Source organism: Chiloscyllium plagiosum, chromosome 1 (genome assembly GCF_004010195.1).
Source record: "Chiloscyllium plagiosum isolate BGI_BamShark_2017 chromosome 1, ASM401019v2, whole genome shotgun sequence".
NCBI lineage: Eukaryota > Metazoa > Chordata > Chondrichthyes > Orectolobiformes > Hemiscylliidae > Chiloscyllium > Chiloscyllium plagiosum.
In genome coordinates, this window is record NC_057710.1 from 152,654,882 (window position 1) to 152,674,236 (window position 19,355).

Genomic DNA, 19,355 nt, shown 5'->3' on the forward strand with positions numbered 1-19,355 from the left:
GGTGTAATTTTATGCCTTCCTTTCATTGGCAGTACCATCAGCCAACATGGGACCAACCTACTTGAAGCCATTGACGTACCAAAACAGGGGGTAGTGTTTTATTTGTTGTTATGCAGGATATTCAGTAAGAGTCTCCCTCAGAACAAATTAAACCAACACCAAAGAGCTATTTGGATTGATGAGCAGCCTGCCCACCTCTTATCCAATGCAGGCAGCATCATACCATTGTGTCCTTTCTGTTTCTTTAAGAAAATGCAAACCATTACTCAAAGATGAGTCTTTTGTAAGTTAATTAATTACAATTTCTCCAGACAATTAAAAGCCTTTCATTGAAGTTTTAAAAAATGTTAACAATTAAATAAACATCCTTTTAATTTATTTTATTCATTATTAAGTATGCCAGATGAGTTGTGAGTGCATGACAGCTGGGGTGCTGTCAGATGAAATAAATATCTTGCTTGGTCAGGAACATTACTAATCCTTTTGTAATTACCACGATTATAGCTCATTTTGAGATTGTGGTAGGAGACCAGCCCTATCAGCATCTTTTGTTAAATGGTTGCATCTGCTTGTCATGTTTTCTCAACACCCTGAAAGCTTAAAATACCGGTAGGGCCAGATGTGAAATCAATAATATTCACCAGACGAGCCTTGTTTATAAATAAAATCACTCTGTGCAAAGCTTTAGTCACTAATTATACAAATATAAAATAAAGAAATGCTGAGAGACTTGATCTTAAGTAACCATTCGACTGCTGCACATCTGGGTACAGGACTCATCAGTGGTGACCGTCCTTTGATATTAGCACAGCAGTTACTCAGGGTTATGAGTTTCTGTCATGGTTCTTGATGAACTGAAAAGGCCACTTATAGACCTGTGTGTCTTTGGGCTTATGAGGCAAGAGATCCCACAAGACAGTGAGATGCAGAATTTGCTTCCTTTTCTTTCCTTCTGTGTCTCTGCTTTGCCTTATCTTTAACACATTATGACTCAAAGCATGAGGTAGCTTGAAGGACAAAGTATCACCACTCTGAATAATTGGTAGAAAACTTTACCCAGTCAATAATGTCAAAGCTGCCGCACTTCAAGGAGAGCTTCAGACAGTCTTTTTCTTTCTTTGTAAAGCAGAATTAAAAGTAAGCCTAATAGCAATCATGTAATCACAAAAAAAAACCCATTTGGTTCTCAGATCGCCTTTAGGGAAGAAAATCAGCCATCCTTACCTGGCCTGGCCTACGTGTGACTCCAGAACCACAGCTAGTGTGACTCTTACCTGCATTCTGGACAGTAAGGGATGGACGATAGTCACTGGTCTCGCCCACGAAGCCGACGTCCCGTGAATGGATTTAAAAACAAGTTGGCCATTTGAGAGCTGAGAATGCAGAACCTGGTGGGGGAGGATTGTTTTCGGTTATCTTGACATAGTGGTCAATCTGACAAAAGTTGATTTTGGAGTAGGTTTTCTTGAATTCTTATGGAGCTGGTTAAAAATACATTAACATTTGTTTAGCATTCCTCTTATTGAATCAAGAGGATTTAATGATAACATTGATGATGGAATTTCAATCTCATAGAACCCCTACAGTGTGGAAACAGGCCGTTTGGCCCAACAGGTCCACACTGACTCTCCGAAGAGTAACCCACCCAGACCCATTCTCCTACCCAATACTCTGCATTTAGGAGGAGAAAGTGAGGTCTGCAGATGCTGGAGATCAGAGCTGAAAATGTGTTGCTGGAGAAGCGCAGCAGGTCAGGCAGCATCCAGGGAACAGGAGGATCGACGTTTCGGGCATAAGCGCTTCTCCAGCAACACATTTTCTACTCTGCATTTACCCCTGATTCATGCACCTATCCTATACATCCCTGAACACTATGGGCAATTTCCCATGGCCAATTCACCTAACCTGGACATCTTTGGATTGTGGGAGGAAACTGGAGCACCCGGAGGAAACCCACACAGAGACGAAGAGAATGTGCAAACTCCACACAGACAGTCGTCTGAGGTGGGAATCGAACCTGGGTCCGTGTCACTGTGAGGCAGCATTGCTAACCACTGAGCCACCATGCTGCACAAGCAGCCATATTCAGCAATAAATAATTCAGTGGCAATGTAGACTGATTTCCTGATTTCTAATATTTTTAACGGAACTTGGATGCAATTGACAACGCCAGCATCTGATGACCCTCCTTAATAACCCTTGAGAATTAGGTGATGAGTTGAACTGCTGCAATCCAATAGCTGTTAGTACACCACAGTGTTGTTCAAAAAGGAGTTCCAAGATTTTAATCCAACAGCATTGAAAAAACAGCTGGAGTCTCCAACTAAGTCAGGTTGCTGTGAGTTGGAGGAGAGCTTGCAGGTAGTGATATTAGAGAGGAAAATATGCCTTTTATACCATCCCCCTCCTCCCAGTAAACTCTCCCACTCACATCCTTGGGACACTGAGTTCCTACACACATTGATTGGAATGATCAGCATACGAACATATTAACTTCCACTTTCAGAAGTCACTGCCTCAGAGATCCATATACAAATAAAAAGAATTACAGGGAGAATTGGCCCCCAGAAATAATGATGCAAAGGTGGGAAGTGATTCTCTAAGACTGGATGTGTAAAAGTAGAATAAGGTGACAAAATCCCATGTCGTTGGACAAAAGAGGAAAGGTTCTGGAGATAATTAATGTCTTGAGTGTAGACCCTTTGTCAGGTCTAGACAGAAGGTCTGTGTCTAAAATGGTAATTCTTCTCACTTCACCATAGCATGTCCAAACTCTCACTCCTATAGATCTTTGACAGTTTGTTTCTGTATAAGACAGGAATGCATGAAATATAAGAAATATAAAGTTTCAATGTTTCTGTTCTTTTAGTTAGTTGTACTATTGACCAAACACAGTGGTAAGATGTCACCTCCTGAGATGGTTAGGCAATTTTGACTACTAACTGGCTGTACATGCTCTATTTTAAAATGTTCTATTTCAAAAAAAAAATCTATTTGATACTTTAGGCTTATATGAACATATTTGATGTCATTTAAGTTGAGGAGGATATGCAATTGAAATTCAATTTGTAAACAGGTCTATTTTTAACAAAGGCAATATGTTCTTCTAAGTTATAAGTTTGTAAGTTTGTATTATAGGCAACTAGAATGCTTACCTGTAGGAGCTGATGTTGTCTTCAACAGGAAGAATGCTTTTTGTGAGGAAACTGAAATGTAACGACTTGCTGTTTTTGTTCTTTGTCATCATTTAGTATGAAATACGGCAGCTGTGATTCACATGTTAGGTTCCAAAGGAATGATAGAGCTGCATCGGAATTAAGTGACATTACACTCTACATTGGACTTCTATGTAGCCAAAAGACATTGCTATAATCTTGAAGAATGACTGTGTTTGAAATTATTTTGGGAAAAATGATTAATTAGACTTTATTATAGCTATTGAAAATAAAGCAAATACAGTGAGTAATTTCAAATGTGCCTACTTGCATGCTTTGTTAGTCAGCAGTTTTTTTTCTCTCCAATAGGTTTGTGAATATGCAGATGGGACTAAGTCCTTGAAACTGGGTGACTTTGGTCTGGCAACTGTGGTGGATGGGCCCCTGTATACAGTGTGTGGTACACCAACATACGTCGCTCCAGAGATCATTGCAGAGAGCGGGTAAGCCGTGACCAGACACCTTGAATATTGGGCACGTTTTGGCTGAAATGGGGTAGCTCTCAGCATGTCCTATTAGTTAGACATGTTGGTGCACATTTAAGCTTCGAATTCTTTTGCCACAAGTGTGAGGTAATAATGGTGCAGTGAAATAGGGAACTCGATGAATAATGTTGTTTCTCTTTAATCAATGTGATTAAAAGGATGAGACATACATAGAAGATGATCTGAGAGTAAATTCGAATGACTGAATTCAGTGTCAAGAAAGATTCTGGGTAATCCAAGATAGAGAGTGAGAAGAAGTTGTGCCTATAAAAGCTACTCCTTTATTGAGGTATTTTAGGCGTTGGTGGTGATTTGCTCGAATTCCAGGAGCAGCAATTACTGTCTTATATGCTGTTGCATTGTTTGGAACTTTGGGGGAAAAGGATCAAAACAATGGCACTCTTAAAAGGAGGGTGATAGACAAAAGGCAGCATCACATGGTCAGCAAGGGAGAGAGAGAAAGAAATCTGTACTGCTAACTGACACAGCAGTGAATCTGCATAGATACTGCCTTTGCTGTTTGAGTTCATGTATCTCTGGACACTGGAGTGCATTCACGAAAAATTAATAAACAGTGAAATCTACCTTGGAGGAACCTGTGTGGGAGAGCTCACAGCACAGGAACACATAAGTGCATAGTTTTTAGCGTATAACCTTGCTGTAAGTCTACAGTAGTGAGTAGATTGAGTTCATTCTTAATTATATTTTATTGAGATCTTTCTCTTGATTAAATTATAAAAATATAAACTGTAAGTACTAAGTTAGCCTGGAGTCAGAGAGTGTGGTGCTGGAAAGGTACAGTCAGCCTGGCAGCATCCGAGGAACATGAGAATTGACATTTCAAGCATAAGCCCTTCCCCCTCATTCCTGATGAATGGCTCATGCTCGAAACATTGACTCTCCTGCTTCTCAGGTTTCCATGTTACTAATGATTATGTCTGCAGGAAGGGTCTTTGGTTGCAAACACTACACAGTCATATGGATCAGTTGGAACGGCAGTTAGAGGTAATGAGGAATTTACAAGAGCTATAGGGTGTGATGGATGGAAGTTATAGGAAGGGAGAAAAGCTGCAGATACAGTCAGGTAGATGGGTTAACTCCAGGAAAGATAAGGCAGGTAGTGCAGGACTCTCCTGTGGCTATTCCCATTGCAAACAAGTATGCTGTTTTGGAAAATGTAGTGGATGATGGACTCTCAGACGAATGTAGCGCGAACAGCCAAGTTTCTGGTAGCGGGACTGGCTCTAAAGTTATGAGGGGTATGTTTGGTTCCAAGTGATTGATTGTGTTAGGGGAGTGTCTAGTCAGAGGTACAGACAGACGTTTCTGTGGCCAGCAGCGAAAAATCAGAATGGTGTGTTGCCTCCCTGGTGCCAGGGTCAAGGATGACTCAGAGAGGGTGCAGAATGTTCTCACGGGAGAAGGGCCAGCAGGAGGTGACTGTACACATTAGAACTAACAACATAGGAAGGGAAAAGGTTGAGATTCTGAAGGAAAAATATAGGAAGTTAGGCAGGAGTTTTAAAAAGGAGGTCCTCCAGGGTAGTAATATCTGGATTACTCCCTGTATTACAAGCTAGTGAGGGTAGGAATAGGATGATAGAGCAGATGAGTGCATCGCTGAGGAGCTGGTGCAGGGGAGAAGGGTTCACGTTTTTGGACCATTGGATTCTCTTCTCGGGTAGAAGTGATCTGTACAAGAAGGACGGATTGCACCTGAATTGGAAGGGACTAATATACTGGCAGGGAGATTTGCTAGAGCTGCTCGGGAGGATTTAAACTAGTAAGGTGGGAGGGGTGGGGTGGGGTCCAGGGAAATAGTGAGGGAAGAGATCAATCTGAGATTGGTACAGTTGAGAAAAGAAGCAAGTCAAACAGTCAGGACAGGCAGCAACAAAGCAAAGAACAAAGTAGGTGATAAATTACATTTATTTCAATGCAAGGGGCCTAACGGGGAAGGCAGATGAACTCAGGGCATGGTTAGGAACATGGGACTGGGATATCATAGCAATTACAGAAACACGGCAAGGGATGGGCAGGACTGGCAGCTTAATGTTCCAGGATACAAATGCTACAGGAAGGGTAGAAAGGGAGGCAAGAGAGGAGGGGGAGTGGCATTTTTGATAAGGGATAGCATTACAGCTGTGCTGAGGGAGGATAATCCTTGAAATACATCCAGGGAAGTTATTTGGGTAGAACTGAGAAATGAGAAAGGGATTATCACCTTATTGGGATTGTTTTATAGGCCCCCTAATAGTCAGCAGGAAATTGGGAAACAAATTTGTAAGGAGATCTCAGTTATCTGTAAGAATAATAGGGTGGTTGTGGTATGGGATTTTAACTATTCAAACATCGACTGGGACTGCCATAGTGTTAAGGGTTTAGATGGAGAGGAATTTGGTAAGTGTGTGCAAGAAATTTTTCTGATTCAGTATGTGGATGTACCTACTAGAGAAGGTGCAAAACTTGACCTACTCTTGGGAAATAAGGCAGGGCAGGTGACTGAGGTGTCAGAGGGGGAGCACTTTGGGGCCAGTGATCAGAATTCTATTAGTTAGAAAATAGTGATGGAAAAAGGTAGACCAGATCTAAAAGTTGAAGTTCTTAATTGGAGGAAGGCCAATTTGACGGTATTAGGCAAGAACTTTCAAAAGCTGATTGGGGGCACATGTTCGCAGGTAAAGAGATGACTGGAAAATGGGAAGCCTTCAGAAATGAGATAACAAGAATCCAGAGAAAGTATGTTCTTGTTAAGGTGAAAGGGAAGGCTGGTAGGTTTATGGAATGCTGGATGACTAGAGAAATTGAGAACTTGGTCAAGAAAAGAAGGAAGCATATGTAAGGTATAGACAGCAGAGATAGAGAGAATCCTTAGAAGAGTACAAAGGCAGTAGGAGTATTCTTAAGAGGGAAATCAGAAAGGCAAAAAGGGGTCATGAAATAACTTTGGTAAATAGGGCTAACGAGAATCCAAAGGGTTTTTACAAATACATTAAGGACAAAAGGTTAACTAGGGAGAGAATAGGGCCCCTCAAATATCAGCAAGGCAGCCTTTGTGTGGAGCCGCAGGAGATGGGGGAGATGTACTAAACGAGTATTTTGCATCAGTGTTTACTGTGGAGAAGGACATGGAAGATATAGAATGTAGGGAAATAGACGGTGACATCTTGAAAAATGTCCATATTACAGAGGAAGAGATTCTGGATGTCTTGAAATACATAAAAGTGGATAAATTCCCAGGACCTGATCAGGTGTACCCTAAAACTCTGTGGGAAACTAAGGAAGTGATTGCTGGGCCTCTTGCTGAGATATTTGTATCATCGATAGTCACAGGTGAGGTGCCAGAAGACTGGAGATTGGCTAACGTGGTGCCACTGTTTAAGAAGGGTGGTAAAGACAAGCCAGGGAACTATAGACCGGTGAGCCTGACCTCGGTGGTGGGCAAGTTGTTGGAGGGAATCCTGAGGGACAGGATATACATGTATTTGGAAAGTTAGGGACTGATTATGGATAGTCAACATGGCTTTGTGCGTGGGAAATCATGTTTCACAAACTTGATTGAGTTTTTTGGAGAAGTAACAAAGAGGATTGATGAGGGCAGAGCAGTAGCCGTGATCTTGTGGACTGTAGTAAGGCGTTCGACAAGGTTCCCCATGGGAGACTGGTTAGCAAGGTTAGATCTCATGGAATACAGGGAGAACTAACGATTTGGATACAGAACTGGCTCAAAGGTAGAAGACAGAGGGTGGTGGTGGAGGGTTCCTTTTCAGACTGGAGGCCTGTGACCAGTGGAGTGCCACAAGGATCGGTGCTAGTTCCACCACTTTTCATCATTTATATAAATTATTTGGATGTGAACATTTGGAGATATAGTCAGTAAGTTTGCAGATAACACAAAAATTGGAGGTGTAGTGGAGGCTGATGAAGGTTATGTCAGAGTCCAACGGGATCTTGACCAGATGGGCCAGTGGGCTGAGGAGTGGCAGATGGAGTTTAATTTAGATAAATGTGAGGTGCTGCATTTTGGAAAAGCAAATCAGAGCAGGACTTGCACAATTAATGATAGGGTCCCAGGCAGTATTGCTGAACAAAGAGACGTGGGAGTACACGTTCATTGTTCCTTGAAAATAGGTAGGTAGGATAGTGAAGAAGGTGTTTGGCATGCTTTCCTTTATTGGTCAGAGCATTGAAAATAGGAGTTGGGAGGTCATGTTGCAGCTGTACAGAAGATTGGTTAGGCCACTGTTGGAATATTGTGGTCTCCTTCTTATCGGAAGGATGTTGTGAAACTTGAAAGGGTTCAGAAAAGATTTACAAGGATGTTGCCAGGGTTGTTAGATTTGACCTATAGGAGAAGCTGAACAGGCTGGGGCTGTTTTCCCTGGATTGTTGGAGGCTGAGATGTGACCTTATAAAGGTTTATAAAGTCGTGAGAGGCATGGATAGGATAAATTGACAAGGTCTTTTCCCTTGGTTTGGGGAGTCCAGAACTAGAGGGCTTAGCTTTAAGGTGAGATGGGAAAGATATAAAAGGGACCTAAGGGGCAACTTTTTCACACAGAGGGTGGTGCGTGTATGGAATGAGTTGTCAGAGGAAGTGGTGGAGGCTGGTACAGTTACAGCATTTAAAAGGCATCTGGTTGAGTATATGAATAGGAAGGGTTTCGAGGGATATGGGCCAAGTGCTGGCAGGTGGGACTAGATTAGATCAGGATATCTGTTTGGCATCAATGTGTTGGACCGAAGGGTCTGTTTCTGAGTTGTACATCTCTATGACTCTAATTCATGTACAGTGAGAGAAACAAGGGAGAGGGGAAGAGCAAATGAAAAAACTGAAGCAGAAAGTAAGTTTTTTCGCATTTACATTTTTAAAATTTCTTAAAAAAATTTCACAGCTAAGAGGAATGATGATCCACTCTTACAATTCTTGAATTTCTGGATAATAAAGGTGAGTTGGTAATCATTATCATAATGCTGATCTTTTCTGGATTTAACTTTTCTTGCTGAGATTAGTTGACAACTAGTCCCATTCCTGTATTCCCCCTGCCATATCACCTTCCTCAAAAGATACAAAATTATAGAATTATTTACAAAGGAAGTCCAGCAGTATAGTAGGCTTAAAGAAAATTAAATGCATTTCTGTGGAGACAAGGGATAAAATGGAATTGAGGGAAGAAAGATATCTGAAGCTTAACCTGTAGACAGGGAATGGTTGTATTGGAACTAGTTGCTTTTTTTCTGTTATTTTAACATTCCTATATTATTAATTATTTTTACAGATATGGATTAAAAGTTGACATTTGGGCAGCAGGAGTCATTACATACATCCTCCTGTGTGGCTTCCCCCCATTCCGCAGGTAATCTGCTTCAAACTTCTCAAAGTTAGGAATTGTCTTCTTTCCTATCCTAGTACAAACAAGCCCGTTTATTCTGAGAGTATGCAGCTCGTGCGAAGAACATGTGCTCTTGCATTTGGTGACAGGACATTAACTAACTAGAAGTAAACTGCTACTCTAAAAGCTGCCAAAGTTCCAAGTTCATTGCAGGTTCTAAGAACAAAAACTGGAGATACAAAAGTACACGTGGAGGTTGTGAAAATTCAGTATTCCCACGTTACCAGCTCCTGCTGAGTTTAAATACCGTTGTTAACGTGGCAGCAATTAATGGAACAGAGATGCTCAAGAACATCTTTATTCTTTCCTGGGCAGCAGGCCACCCACCCCGCGCCTGTCCGCCCCACAACCCCGTCAAATACGGCCCCCCCACCCACCCCCAACCCGATCTGATACCCCACTGCACCTCGCCAGGCAGCTGGACTGGACATCATCAGCAGTAAAATTGCTGCTGCCTTTGGGGTGTGAGTCTCCAAATAGCACGCACGTACACACACAAATGCACACACACCCTTTTATTTCGACTTTTTGACAAGTTCCACCTCTGCCCTGTACAGGACAATGTTGGAGAGATTATCTGGGGAAGGGGGGTTTAGGGTATACCCCTCTGTAGAACTCCAGGGAGAGAGAGAGACGGTGGCAGAGGAGTCGTAGAGTCATAGAGATGTACAACATGGAAACCGACCCTTCAGTCTAACCTGTCCATGCCGACCAGATATCCCAACCCAATCTAGTCCCACCTGCCAGCACCCGGCCCATATCCCTCCAAACCCTTCCTATTCATATACCCATCCAAATGCCTTTTAAATGTTGTAATTGTACCAGCCTTCACCACTTCCTCCGACAGCTCATTCCATACATGTACCACCCTCTGTGTGAAACAATTGCCCCATAGGTCTCTTTTATATCTTTCCCCTCTCACCCTAAACCTATGCCCTCTAGTTCTGGACTCCCCCGACCCCAGGGAAAAGACTTTGCCTATTTACCCTATCCATGCCCCTCATAATTTTGTAAACCTCTATACATTTAGAGATGGTGCCTGGACGGTCCAGGATTGTTCTCAGAAGCATTTCAGTGAGCTGAGTTCGCTTTTAATCATTGTACCTGTGAACAAATGTCATGATCAGGATTGAAATAGCTCTTTGATGTAATGTTACTATCGGGACCTTGAGATCCCCTTCAGATAATCCGATATTCGGATAATTGATATTCGGATAATCAAGGTTTCTCTGTATAGGAATTTGGGACCAGTAGGGATGGGCCATACAATTGGGATGTGTCTTCAACTGATCAGATTAAAGAATTCTTCCTGAGGCATTTAGGTCTAAACAGCAAGTTTAAACTGAAATATTTAATTCAATGTTAAATCATGTAAAAAGAGCGGAGAGAAACAACAAAGATAAAATTAAAAGGTGGTTTTTATTAAATCTCCAAGAGTAATTAAAATCTGAAAAAACTGTAACTCTGAACAATTAAAAGTTAATTTTCAATGTCAGAGACATTGTTTGTAAGTAAACTTTATCATGCTGCAACTGGTTCCTTAGCAACGTACCAGACGAGTGCAACTTGTGGAGGAACAGGGAACATTGTACATCTTCCTGTTTCCCACATTTAACTCCACACATTCAGACACCAAAATTACTGCTTTATTAATGGTGTGCACTAATCAATTCACCATTGTTTGTGCCACAGAACGCTGGCTAAACCTTAGGATTGAGCTGTTACATTCATTTTCCCTGAAAACTCTATTCAGAAGACACATTGACAATTTCCGTATAGCTGACAGAACTGGTTAGTTTGCAGGTTAAAAGCCCTGACGACAGTCTATTTGCTGAAAGTGAGGACTGCAGATGCTGGAGATTAGAGTTGAGAGTGTGGTGCTGGAAAAGCACAGCAGGCGAGGCAGAATCTGAGGAGCTGGAGAACCGACGTTTTGGGCAAAAGCCCGATTGCTGATGAAGGGCTTTTGCCCAAAACGTTGATTCTCCTGCTCCTTGGACGCTGCCTGACCTGCTGTGCTTTTCCAGCACCACACTCTCAACAGTGTATTTGACACATTTCATCTATCTGTTCATGGACACAAGAAACCATCTCCTATAGCTAAAATTATTTTTCTGTATTTACTGAGAGTTTCAAGAATCCAGAAACAGGTACATTAACTGGATTGATTCTAAGTCATTTCCACATTCTACTGTAATAACTCTATTTTTGTGTTTCTCTAGTGAGAACAATGTCCAGGAAGACTTGTTTGACCAGATTCTTGTTGGACGACTGGAATTCCCCTCTCCTTACTGGGACAGTATCACCAGCTCTGCGAAAGTATGTACAGAGTTCTGAGTTATTTAGAGCCAGGAATGATAGAGTTACAGCAGAATTTTAAAGGGGGATTACCTTCATTAACAACTGTTTGGCAAACATTTCACAGAAGGAAAAGAAATGATAAAACTTGTGAATGAAATATACTGGTCCTCTTCATCTTGAATGCCTCAGATGGAGTTATGGTATAACCAGTGGGTTCATGTCCAAGTATTGTTGGCTTTTGACTGCACTTTTTTCCCTCTGGGTTACTCATGCCTGTTGAAACCGTAACAGGAGTAATGCAATCAGAGCAAGGAGCACCACTCTGTCATGCACTACTTATTACTGTGCTGAAAAATGAAGCAAATTCATCATGTCCCAGTCCCATTTATTACAAAGTTACCTCTTTGCAGCCATGTTTACACAAAACAAAAATCTGACTTAATGACTTCAGTTCTGGATGTAGGTTTGCTCGCTGAGCTGGAAGTTTCATTTCCAGACATTTCATCACCCTACTAGCTAACATCTTCAGTGGCCTCCAGGCGCAGCACTGTTCATGATTCCTACTTTCTATTTATATGCTTGGGTTTCTTTGGGTTGATGATGTCATTTCCTGTTCTTTTTCTCAGGGGGTGGTAGATGGAGTCTAATTCGATGTGTTTGTTGATTGAGTTCCAGTTAGAATGCCATGCTTCTAAGAATTATCGTGCATGACATTCCAACTGGAACTCTATCAACAAACACATCGAGTTAGACTCCATCTACCGCCCCCTGAGAAAAACACAGGAAATGACATCACCACAGGAAATGACATCACCAACCCAAAGAAACCCCAACATATAAATAGAAAGCAGAAATTATCAGCAGTGCTTCGCCCGGAGGCCCACTGAAGATGTTACCTAATAGGATAACGAAACGTCTGAAAATGAACCTTCCAGCTCAGCGAGCAAACCTACATCCAGAACCTCAACCTGAGCTACAAATCTTCTCAAAACTCATTCATGACTTCAGTCCTATTTTCCTTTAGCCTCGCAAAGCTTTCCAACCTTTATTTCCATTAGTGCAGTTATTTATTATGGTATGTTTTGTACTGTACTATTGACGATTTATACTATTTTAGCAGTTGAGAAGCAGACTACGCCAATATAGGGTGAATGGCAAAGAATTAAAGACAAAAATGAGGGAAATGTGTTTTTGTGCGGCGCAAGGTTATGATCAGGGAAGGACAGTATGAGATTGTGTTGGAGGAGGATTCATTTTCTGATTTTCAAGAGGGAATGGGACAAAAACATGAGGAGAAAGGCATTGCAAAGCTTTCACAAGAATTTCCATTCACCATGTGTAACAGAACTCCCAACAGAAAAGGCGTTATAGAATCATAAAAAGATTACAGCACAGAAGGAGTTTGTTTGCTATGAAGTATTCCTGCTAGCCCTCTTCAGGAGTAACATGCCCAAAGCCACCCCCTTGCATAGCTCTGGGGGAAGAGCAAGGGGATGGCTTTGGGCATGTTACTCCTGAAGAGGGCTAGCAGGAATACTTCATAGCAAACTCCTTCTGTGCTGTAATCTTTTTATGATTCTATATCTCCTTTTATGTTGGGAGTTCTGTTACACATGGTGAATGGAAATTCTTGTGAAAGCTTTGTGAAATGATACATTACAAACTCCCCATATCCAGAACAACAGTAGGAGTTGTGAATGATAAATTAGAGAGAGGGAAAGTGGGTGGAGTAATTTAAAAAGAAAGCATGGAATGTATATGATCAGAGGGGAAAGGAAAGAGATTGCTGAGTGAAACAAGGGTACGAATTGGACAATCTTAAAGTGTGATGAGAAAGAAAGGAGATTGAACACAGTAGAAAAAGGGCTTAGTCAGTTTGGGATTATGAGTGTTAATGGGGAAAAATGTTTATTGGCATGTTAAAGAAAGTTTGGCAAGATGGCAGGGGAGAGGGAGTATATTAACAAAGGAGATGAAGAGTAGGAGTGTAAATAGAGGGTTTGGGAATATGTAAATGGGGGAGGTTGGCAGTGTTATTGGGGGAGAGATTATAATTGTTAATGGGGGAGGTTGGCACTGTTAATGGGATTACAGGTGAGGTACCAAAGGACTGGATGTCTACAAATATTGTACCATTGCTTAAAAAGGTGGAAGAGCTAAGACACAATTATCAGCCAGTCAATTTTATTTTGATGGTGGGAAAATTATTACAATCAGTTCTGAGAGACAGAATAAACTATCATTCAGAAAAGCATAGGTGAAACTATATGGCCTTTCAGCCCTTCAAGTCTGATCTGCCATTCAGTAGGGTCATGGCTGATCCAAAATTCCTAATGCCCATTTTCCTGCCTTTTCCCACCAATGATCAAGAATCAGTCTACCTCAGCCTTATATATACACAAGGATTCTGTCCCCTCAGCTCTTGTGACAAGGAGTTACAAAGATACTCAACCCTCCAGGAGGAGAAATTTTTCCTTATCTCAGTCGTAAATTAGCACCCCTTTATTCTGAAACATTAATCAGGGAAAATCAGTATGATTTTGTTAAGGGAAGGTTGTGTCTCATTAACATGTTTGAATCTTTTGAGCCAATAACAAAACGGATTGATGAGGGTGGTGCAGTGGAAGTTGTCCCCCTGCATCTTAGTGCAGTAGAGCATTTCGCAAGGTCCCACATGGCAGACTGGGCCAGAAAGATTAAACCATGCAATACAGGGAAATATGGTGAGTTGACCGTAAGGTGCAGAACTAGGCCATCCAGCTGATCAAATCTGCTCCGTCATTCAATGTGATCATGACTGATCTGCTAATCAGTTCCCATTTCCTGCCTTTCCCCATAATCCTTGATTCACCTACTGATTAAAAATCTGTCTATCTCAGCCTTTAATATACAGAATGACTCAGATACCCGGACGATCACTATCAGCAATCCATTATCTCTATTGTTACTTTCTTTTATGTCCTAGGGTGCATCCCGTCAGGTCCAGGGGCTTGTCAGATTTTAACCGCTTTTTCTGTAGCAACTATTTTCTAGTGATAGATATTGTATTTATTGCCCCTCCTTTTGCCCTTGATCATGGAATAATTTTGGAATGCTATGGTGTTCTCTACTGTGATGACTGTGACAACTCCTCTGCCATTTCCTCATTCTCCATTATTATTTCCCCAGCTTCATGCTGTAAGGAGCCTGTGTTCACTTTAGTTTCTCTCTTCCTTTTTATATATTTAACGAAACTCTTGCTGTCCACCTTGATATTACTTGCAAGTTTACTCTGAGTTTATTTTCTTTTTTTTATTATTTTTTGGTCACTTGGTGCTTTAAAACTTGCCCAATCCTCTGCCGCACTGTATATGTTTCATTCATTTCAATGCTATCCTTAGCTTTCCTGGTTAACTGAGTGTTGGCTTATCCCCTAAGTAGAATTCTCTTCCTCACTGGAATATATCTTTGTTGTGAGCCATGACTATTTTCCTAAATGTCTGCTATTGTTCCTCAACCTTCTTTTGTAATACATTCCTTTCCCATTCCACTCCAGGCAGCTCTGCCTCATTCCTTTGTAATCACCCTTATTTAAGCTGAGCGCAGTTATTTCTTTATCTCTTACTTCCACCTAAACGATTCTCTATCTTCTGATCCAAGATCATTTCTTGCTATTGTACTTATTCTTTCCCATACCAACAATGTTATCCTACCACCCTTCCTTCTTGCCTGGCCTTTTGAGTCACATGTCCCTGAATAGTTAATTTCCAGTTTTGATCTCCTTACAACCATGTCTCTGAAATGACTATAAGATCATATGTTAGCCTATGTTTATGCTGTTAGTATTTGTAACAAAATACATGTATTATGCACATTCAGGAGCCATTAATTTTGCCTTATTGACCATAATTTCCCTTTTTGACCTTTTTATAAATTCACTCCTGGGACTTGGGCATCACGGGCTGGACAGCATTTATTGCCATCCCTAGTTGCACTAGAGAAGGTGATTTTTTTTCGATGTTTGTATACTCTGGGTATCATTTTCCAAACGGATACCTTGTAATGCTGCCATATCCTCTTATTTTGTAGTGAATCTGTAATTGGTTTAGTGACAGGAAACAAAGGCTCATGGTCGATGGATGATTTTGTCAATGGAAAACAGGTTCCACAGGTCTCAGTGTTAGGTCCCTTGCTATTTGTGGTATAAATGAATAATTTGGACTTAAACATGGGGAGTAAGATTGGAATGTTTGCAGATGACGGAAAAAATTGTCTGGGTGGTTGATCGTGAAGAGGCTAGCTGTCAACTCCAGAAGGATATATATGTTGGATGTGTTGGTTGTAATTTTCAAAAATCCTTGGATTATGGCAAAGTACCAGAGATTGGAAAACTGCCAATGTGACCTATTGAAAAAGGGAGGGAGGAGAAAAGTGGGTAACTATAGGCAATTAGCCTCATGTCTGTTGTTGCAAAAATGCTGGATCATTTGTTAAGACATAATAACAGAATACTTGGAAATTCATAATCTAATTGAGCAGAGTCACTACAGCTTCATGAAAGAGCAATCATGTCTGACTAATTTATTAGAGTTTTTCGAGCAAGTCTCGATCAGAGTGGATAGAAGGGAACCAACAAATATGTTGTATTTGAACATCCAGAACGCATTGGACAAGGCACCTCACAAAAGATCAACTCATAAGAGCCCATAATGTTGGAAGTAGTATATTGACTTGGATAGAAAATAGGCTGGTAGGCAGGAATCAGCAAGTGTGGATAAGGGGTTCTTTCTTAACCTGTAACCTGTGGGGTTCCACGGGGGATCAGTGTTAAAACCACAACTGTTTACAATATATATTAATGACAACTGTTCACAATATATATTAAGCAACAAGGATGTTACCAGGATTGGAGGATTTGAGCTATAGGGAGAGGCTGAACAGGCTGGGGCTGTTTTCCCTGGAACGTCGGAGTATGAGGGGTGACCTTATAGACGTTTACAGAATCATGAGGGGCATGGATAGGGTAAATAGACAAAGTCTTGTCCCTGGGGTAGGGGAGTCCAGAACTAGAAGGCATAGGTTTAGGGTGAGAGGGGAAAGATATAAAAGGGACCTAAGGGGCAACTTTTTCACACAGAGGGTGGTACGTGTATGGAATGAGCTGCCAGAGGATGTGGTGGAGGCTGGTACAATTGCAACATTTAAGAGGCATTCAGATGGGTATATGAATAGGAAGGGTTTGGAGGGATATGGGCCAGGTGCTGGCAGGTGGGACTAGATTGGGTTGGGATATCTGGTCGGCATGGACGGGTTGGACTAAAGGGTCTGTTTCCATGCTGTACATCTCTATGACTCTAAGTAAATGTACTATAGTTAAATTTGCAGATGACATGAAATAGATGGAAAGGCAAGTTGTGAGAGGATTACAGATAGCTTGCAGAGTGATCTTGATAGGTTAAGTAATGGGCTGAAAGTTGGCAAAGGGACTAATCCAGGAACACGTGAAGTTGTTCATTTCGGAAGAGAGAACACAAGTACAGAATATTATTTAAATGGAGAAAAATTGTAGAAAGCTGCAAAACAAAGGCACTTCGGGTATTTTTGTGCATGAAACACAGAAAGCAGGCACACAGGTGCACAAGGTAATCAGGAAGGCTCATGGAATGTTGGCCCTCATTTCAAGGCGGTCAGAGTATAAACAGTAGGGGAGTCTTAATGCAGTTGTACAGTGATATGGAGGTGCTGGTGTTGGACTGGGGTGGACAAAGTCAGAAGTCACACAGTACCAGGTTATAATCCAACAGGTTTATTTGAAATCACAATCTTTCAGAGCTCTACTCTTTTGTCAGCTGAAGTGGAGGGAAGTGCACAGGCACAGAATATATAAGCAGAGGGATAATGGCAAGATAATTCCAGGTATTTAGGAATGCCAGCTGATGAGTATAAATGGAGTGTCGACAGGCTGGATAACAAGTGAAGGGCTGACCTACGAACTGATTAATTAAAGCAGAGAGATCATTATAAAATCATCAAAAATAAGATGGTGCTAGAGACAAACCAAATGGCTGGAAAAGCAGGAAGGGTGTCTGTGAGTGACATGATGAGTATCTAACCAAAGGTACAAATAATCCAAACTTCAACAAACTAATTAAGATAGAGAGATAATAACAAGTTATCAAGGTGATGGTATCACAACAGAACAGTAAGGAAGATTTTACAAACACAAGTTTTGTTTTTGTTTTTTGTTTACTTTTGAACTTCAAGCCAGTGGAAATGTCAGTGGTTTTTATCAACTCAAAACCTATATAAAATGTACCTCAAATTGTTTTTAAAAAGTTTTCAAATATTGTTTCAACCTCAAAAATAGAACACTACATACATTATTTACAAAAGCAAAGAAATAAAGTGTTTTCTAATATTAACACAACTGAGCTGAAGTTTCTGCACCAAAAAGAAAATCCCTTTAACAATGAAGGAGGAATAAATGTTCCTCTAAGTGAATACTGTTTCCTTCAATCACCTGTTTGACTCCCAGTGAAGGTTGCACACATCTACAGCAAAGAATGAAGATTATACCAAAATAACTTGAATCTTCTGGTACTTCAGTTTTCATCTTAATTTTTGTTAACCTGGTGAATTTATTTTCATTTATTTAAAATTTAAGCAAAACTGAACTACATGTAACCCCACCACACTGTTCTGTGTTTGTAAAACTGAACTACATGTAACCCCACCACACTGTTCTGTGTTTGTAAAACTGAACTACATGTAACCCCACCGCACTGTTCTGTGTTTGTAAAACTGAACTACATGTAAACCCACCACACTTCTGTGTTTGTAAAACTGAACTACATGTAACCCCACCACACTGTTCTGTGTAAAATCTTCCTTACTGTTCTGTTTTGACACCATCACCTTGATAACTTGTTATTATCTCTAATTAGTTTGGACAGTTTTGAATTACTTATTACTTTGGTTAGACCTTCGTCATATGACTCTGATATCTATTATGTCATCCAGCCATTTGGTTTGTCTCTAGCACCGTCTTATTTTTGAACTTTTGTAATTATCTCTCTGCCTTAATTAATTGGTTTGTAGGTCATCCCTTCACTTGTTATTCAACTTGTCGACACTCCACTGACATTATTTGTACTCATCTGTTGACACTCTTAATTACCTGGAGTTATCTTGCCATTATCTCTCCACCTATAATTCTGTGCCCTTCCCTCCACTTCACCTGACAAAGGAGCAGCATTCCGAAAGCTTGTGATTTCAAATAAATCTGTTGGACTACAACCTGGTTGTCATGTGACCTCTGCAATTGAACAAGGTACTGGTGAAACCACATCTGGAATATTGTGAGCAGTTTTAGTCCCTTAACTTAAGGAAAGATAAGGTAGTTCAGAGAAGGTTGGCTAGGATGATCCCTGGTATGGAGGACTGTCTTATGAGCAAAGGCTAAACAGGTGATCTCATTGAAATATACAGGACTGTTAAGGGACTTGACAGAGTAAATGCTGAGAGGATGTAACCTTTCATAGGAAACCTAGGACCAGAGGGCACAGTGTCCGAATCAAGGAATTAAGATTGAGATGAGGAGGATTTTTTTTTCTCTCTGAGGGTTGTGAATCACAGAGCTGTGGGGGCAGAGATCCTGCATACATTTAAGACAGACATGGTTAGATTCTTGATAAAGGAGAGAACCGGTTGTTATGGGGAAAACCCAAGAGAGTAGACATAAGAATGAGGACTGAGTAAACAGTAGTCATCCTATTGAATGGGAGAGCAAGCTGGAGGGGCCAAATGATATATTCCTATTTCTTATAGTCTTAGGGTCACCCGGAGGATGGTGGGTGTGTGAAATTCACTGCCCTCATTGATGGTGGAGGCAAAAATCCTGAACTCTTTAATAAAAGGATCCTGGATCTGCAACTGACGTGCTGCACCCTGCTACAGCCAGGTGCTGGGAAATGAAGATTAGA

At 41.0% G+C, this 19,355-nt stretch overlaps 1 protein-coding gene across 6 annotated transcripts in view; it reads left to right on the forward strand.

The window, feature by feature from the left end:
• dclk2a (doublecortin-like kinase 2a) overlaps positions 1–19,355 on the forward strand; it is a 323,983-nt gene that overhangs the window by 281,730 nt on the left and 22,898 nt on the right. For all 6 annotated transcript variants that reach the window (XM_043699555.1, XM_043699584.1, XM_043699574.1 and 3 more), the window contains 3 exons: positions 3,525–3,658; positions 8,980–9,057; positions 11,316–11,412. In XM_043699555.1, coding sequence (XP_043555490.1) covers positions 3,525–3,658; positions 8,980–9,057; positions 11,316–11,412 — 309 coding nt within the window. The remainder of the gene's footprint in view (positions 1–3,524; positions 3,659–8,979; positions 9,058–11,315; positions 11,413–19,355) is intronic.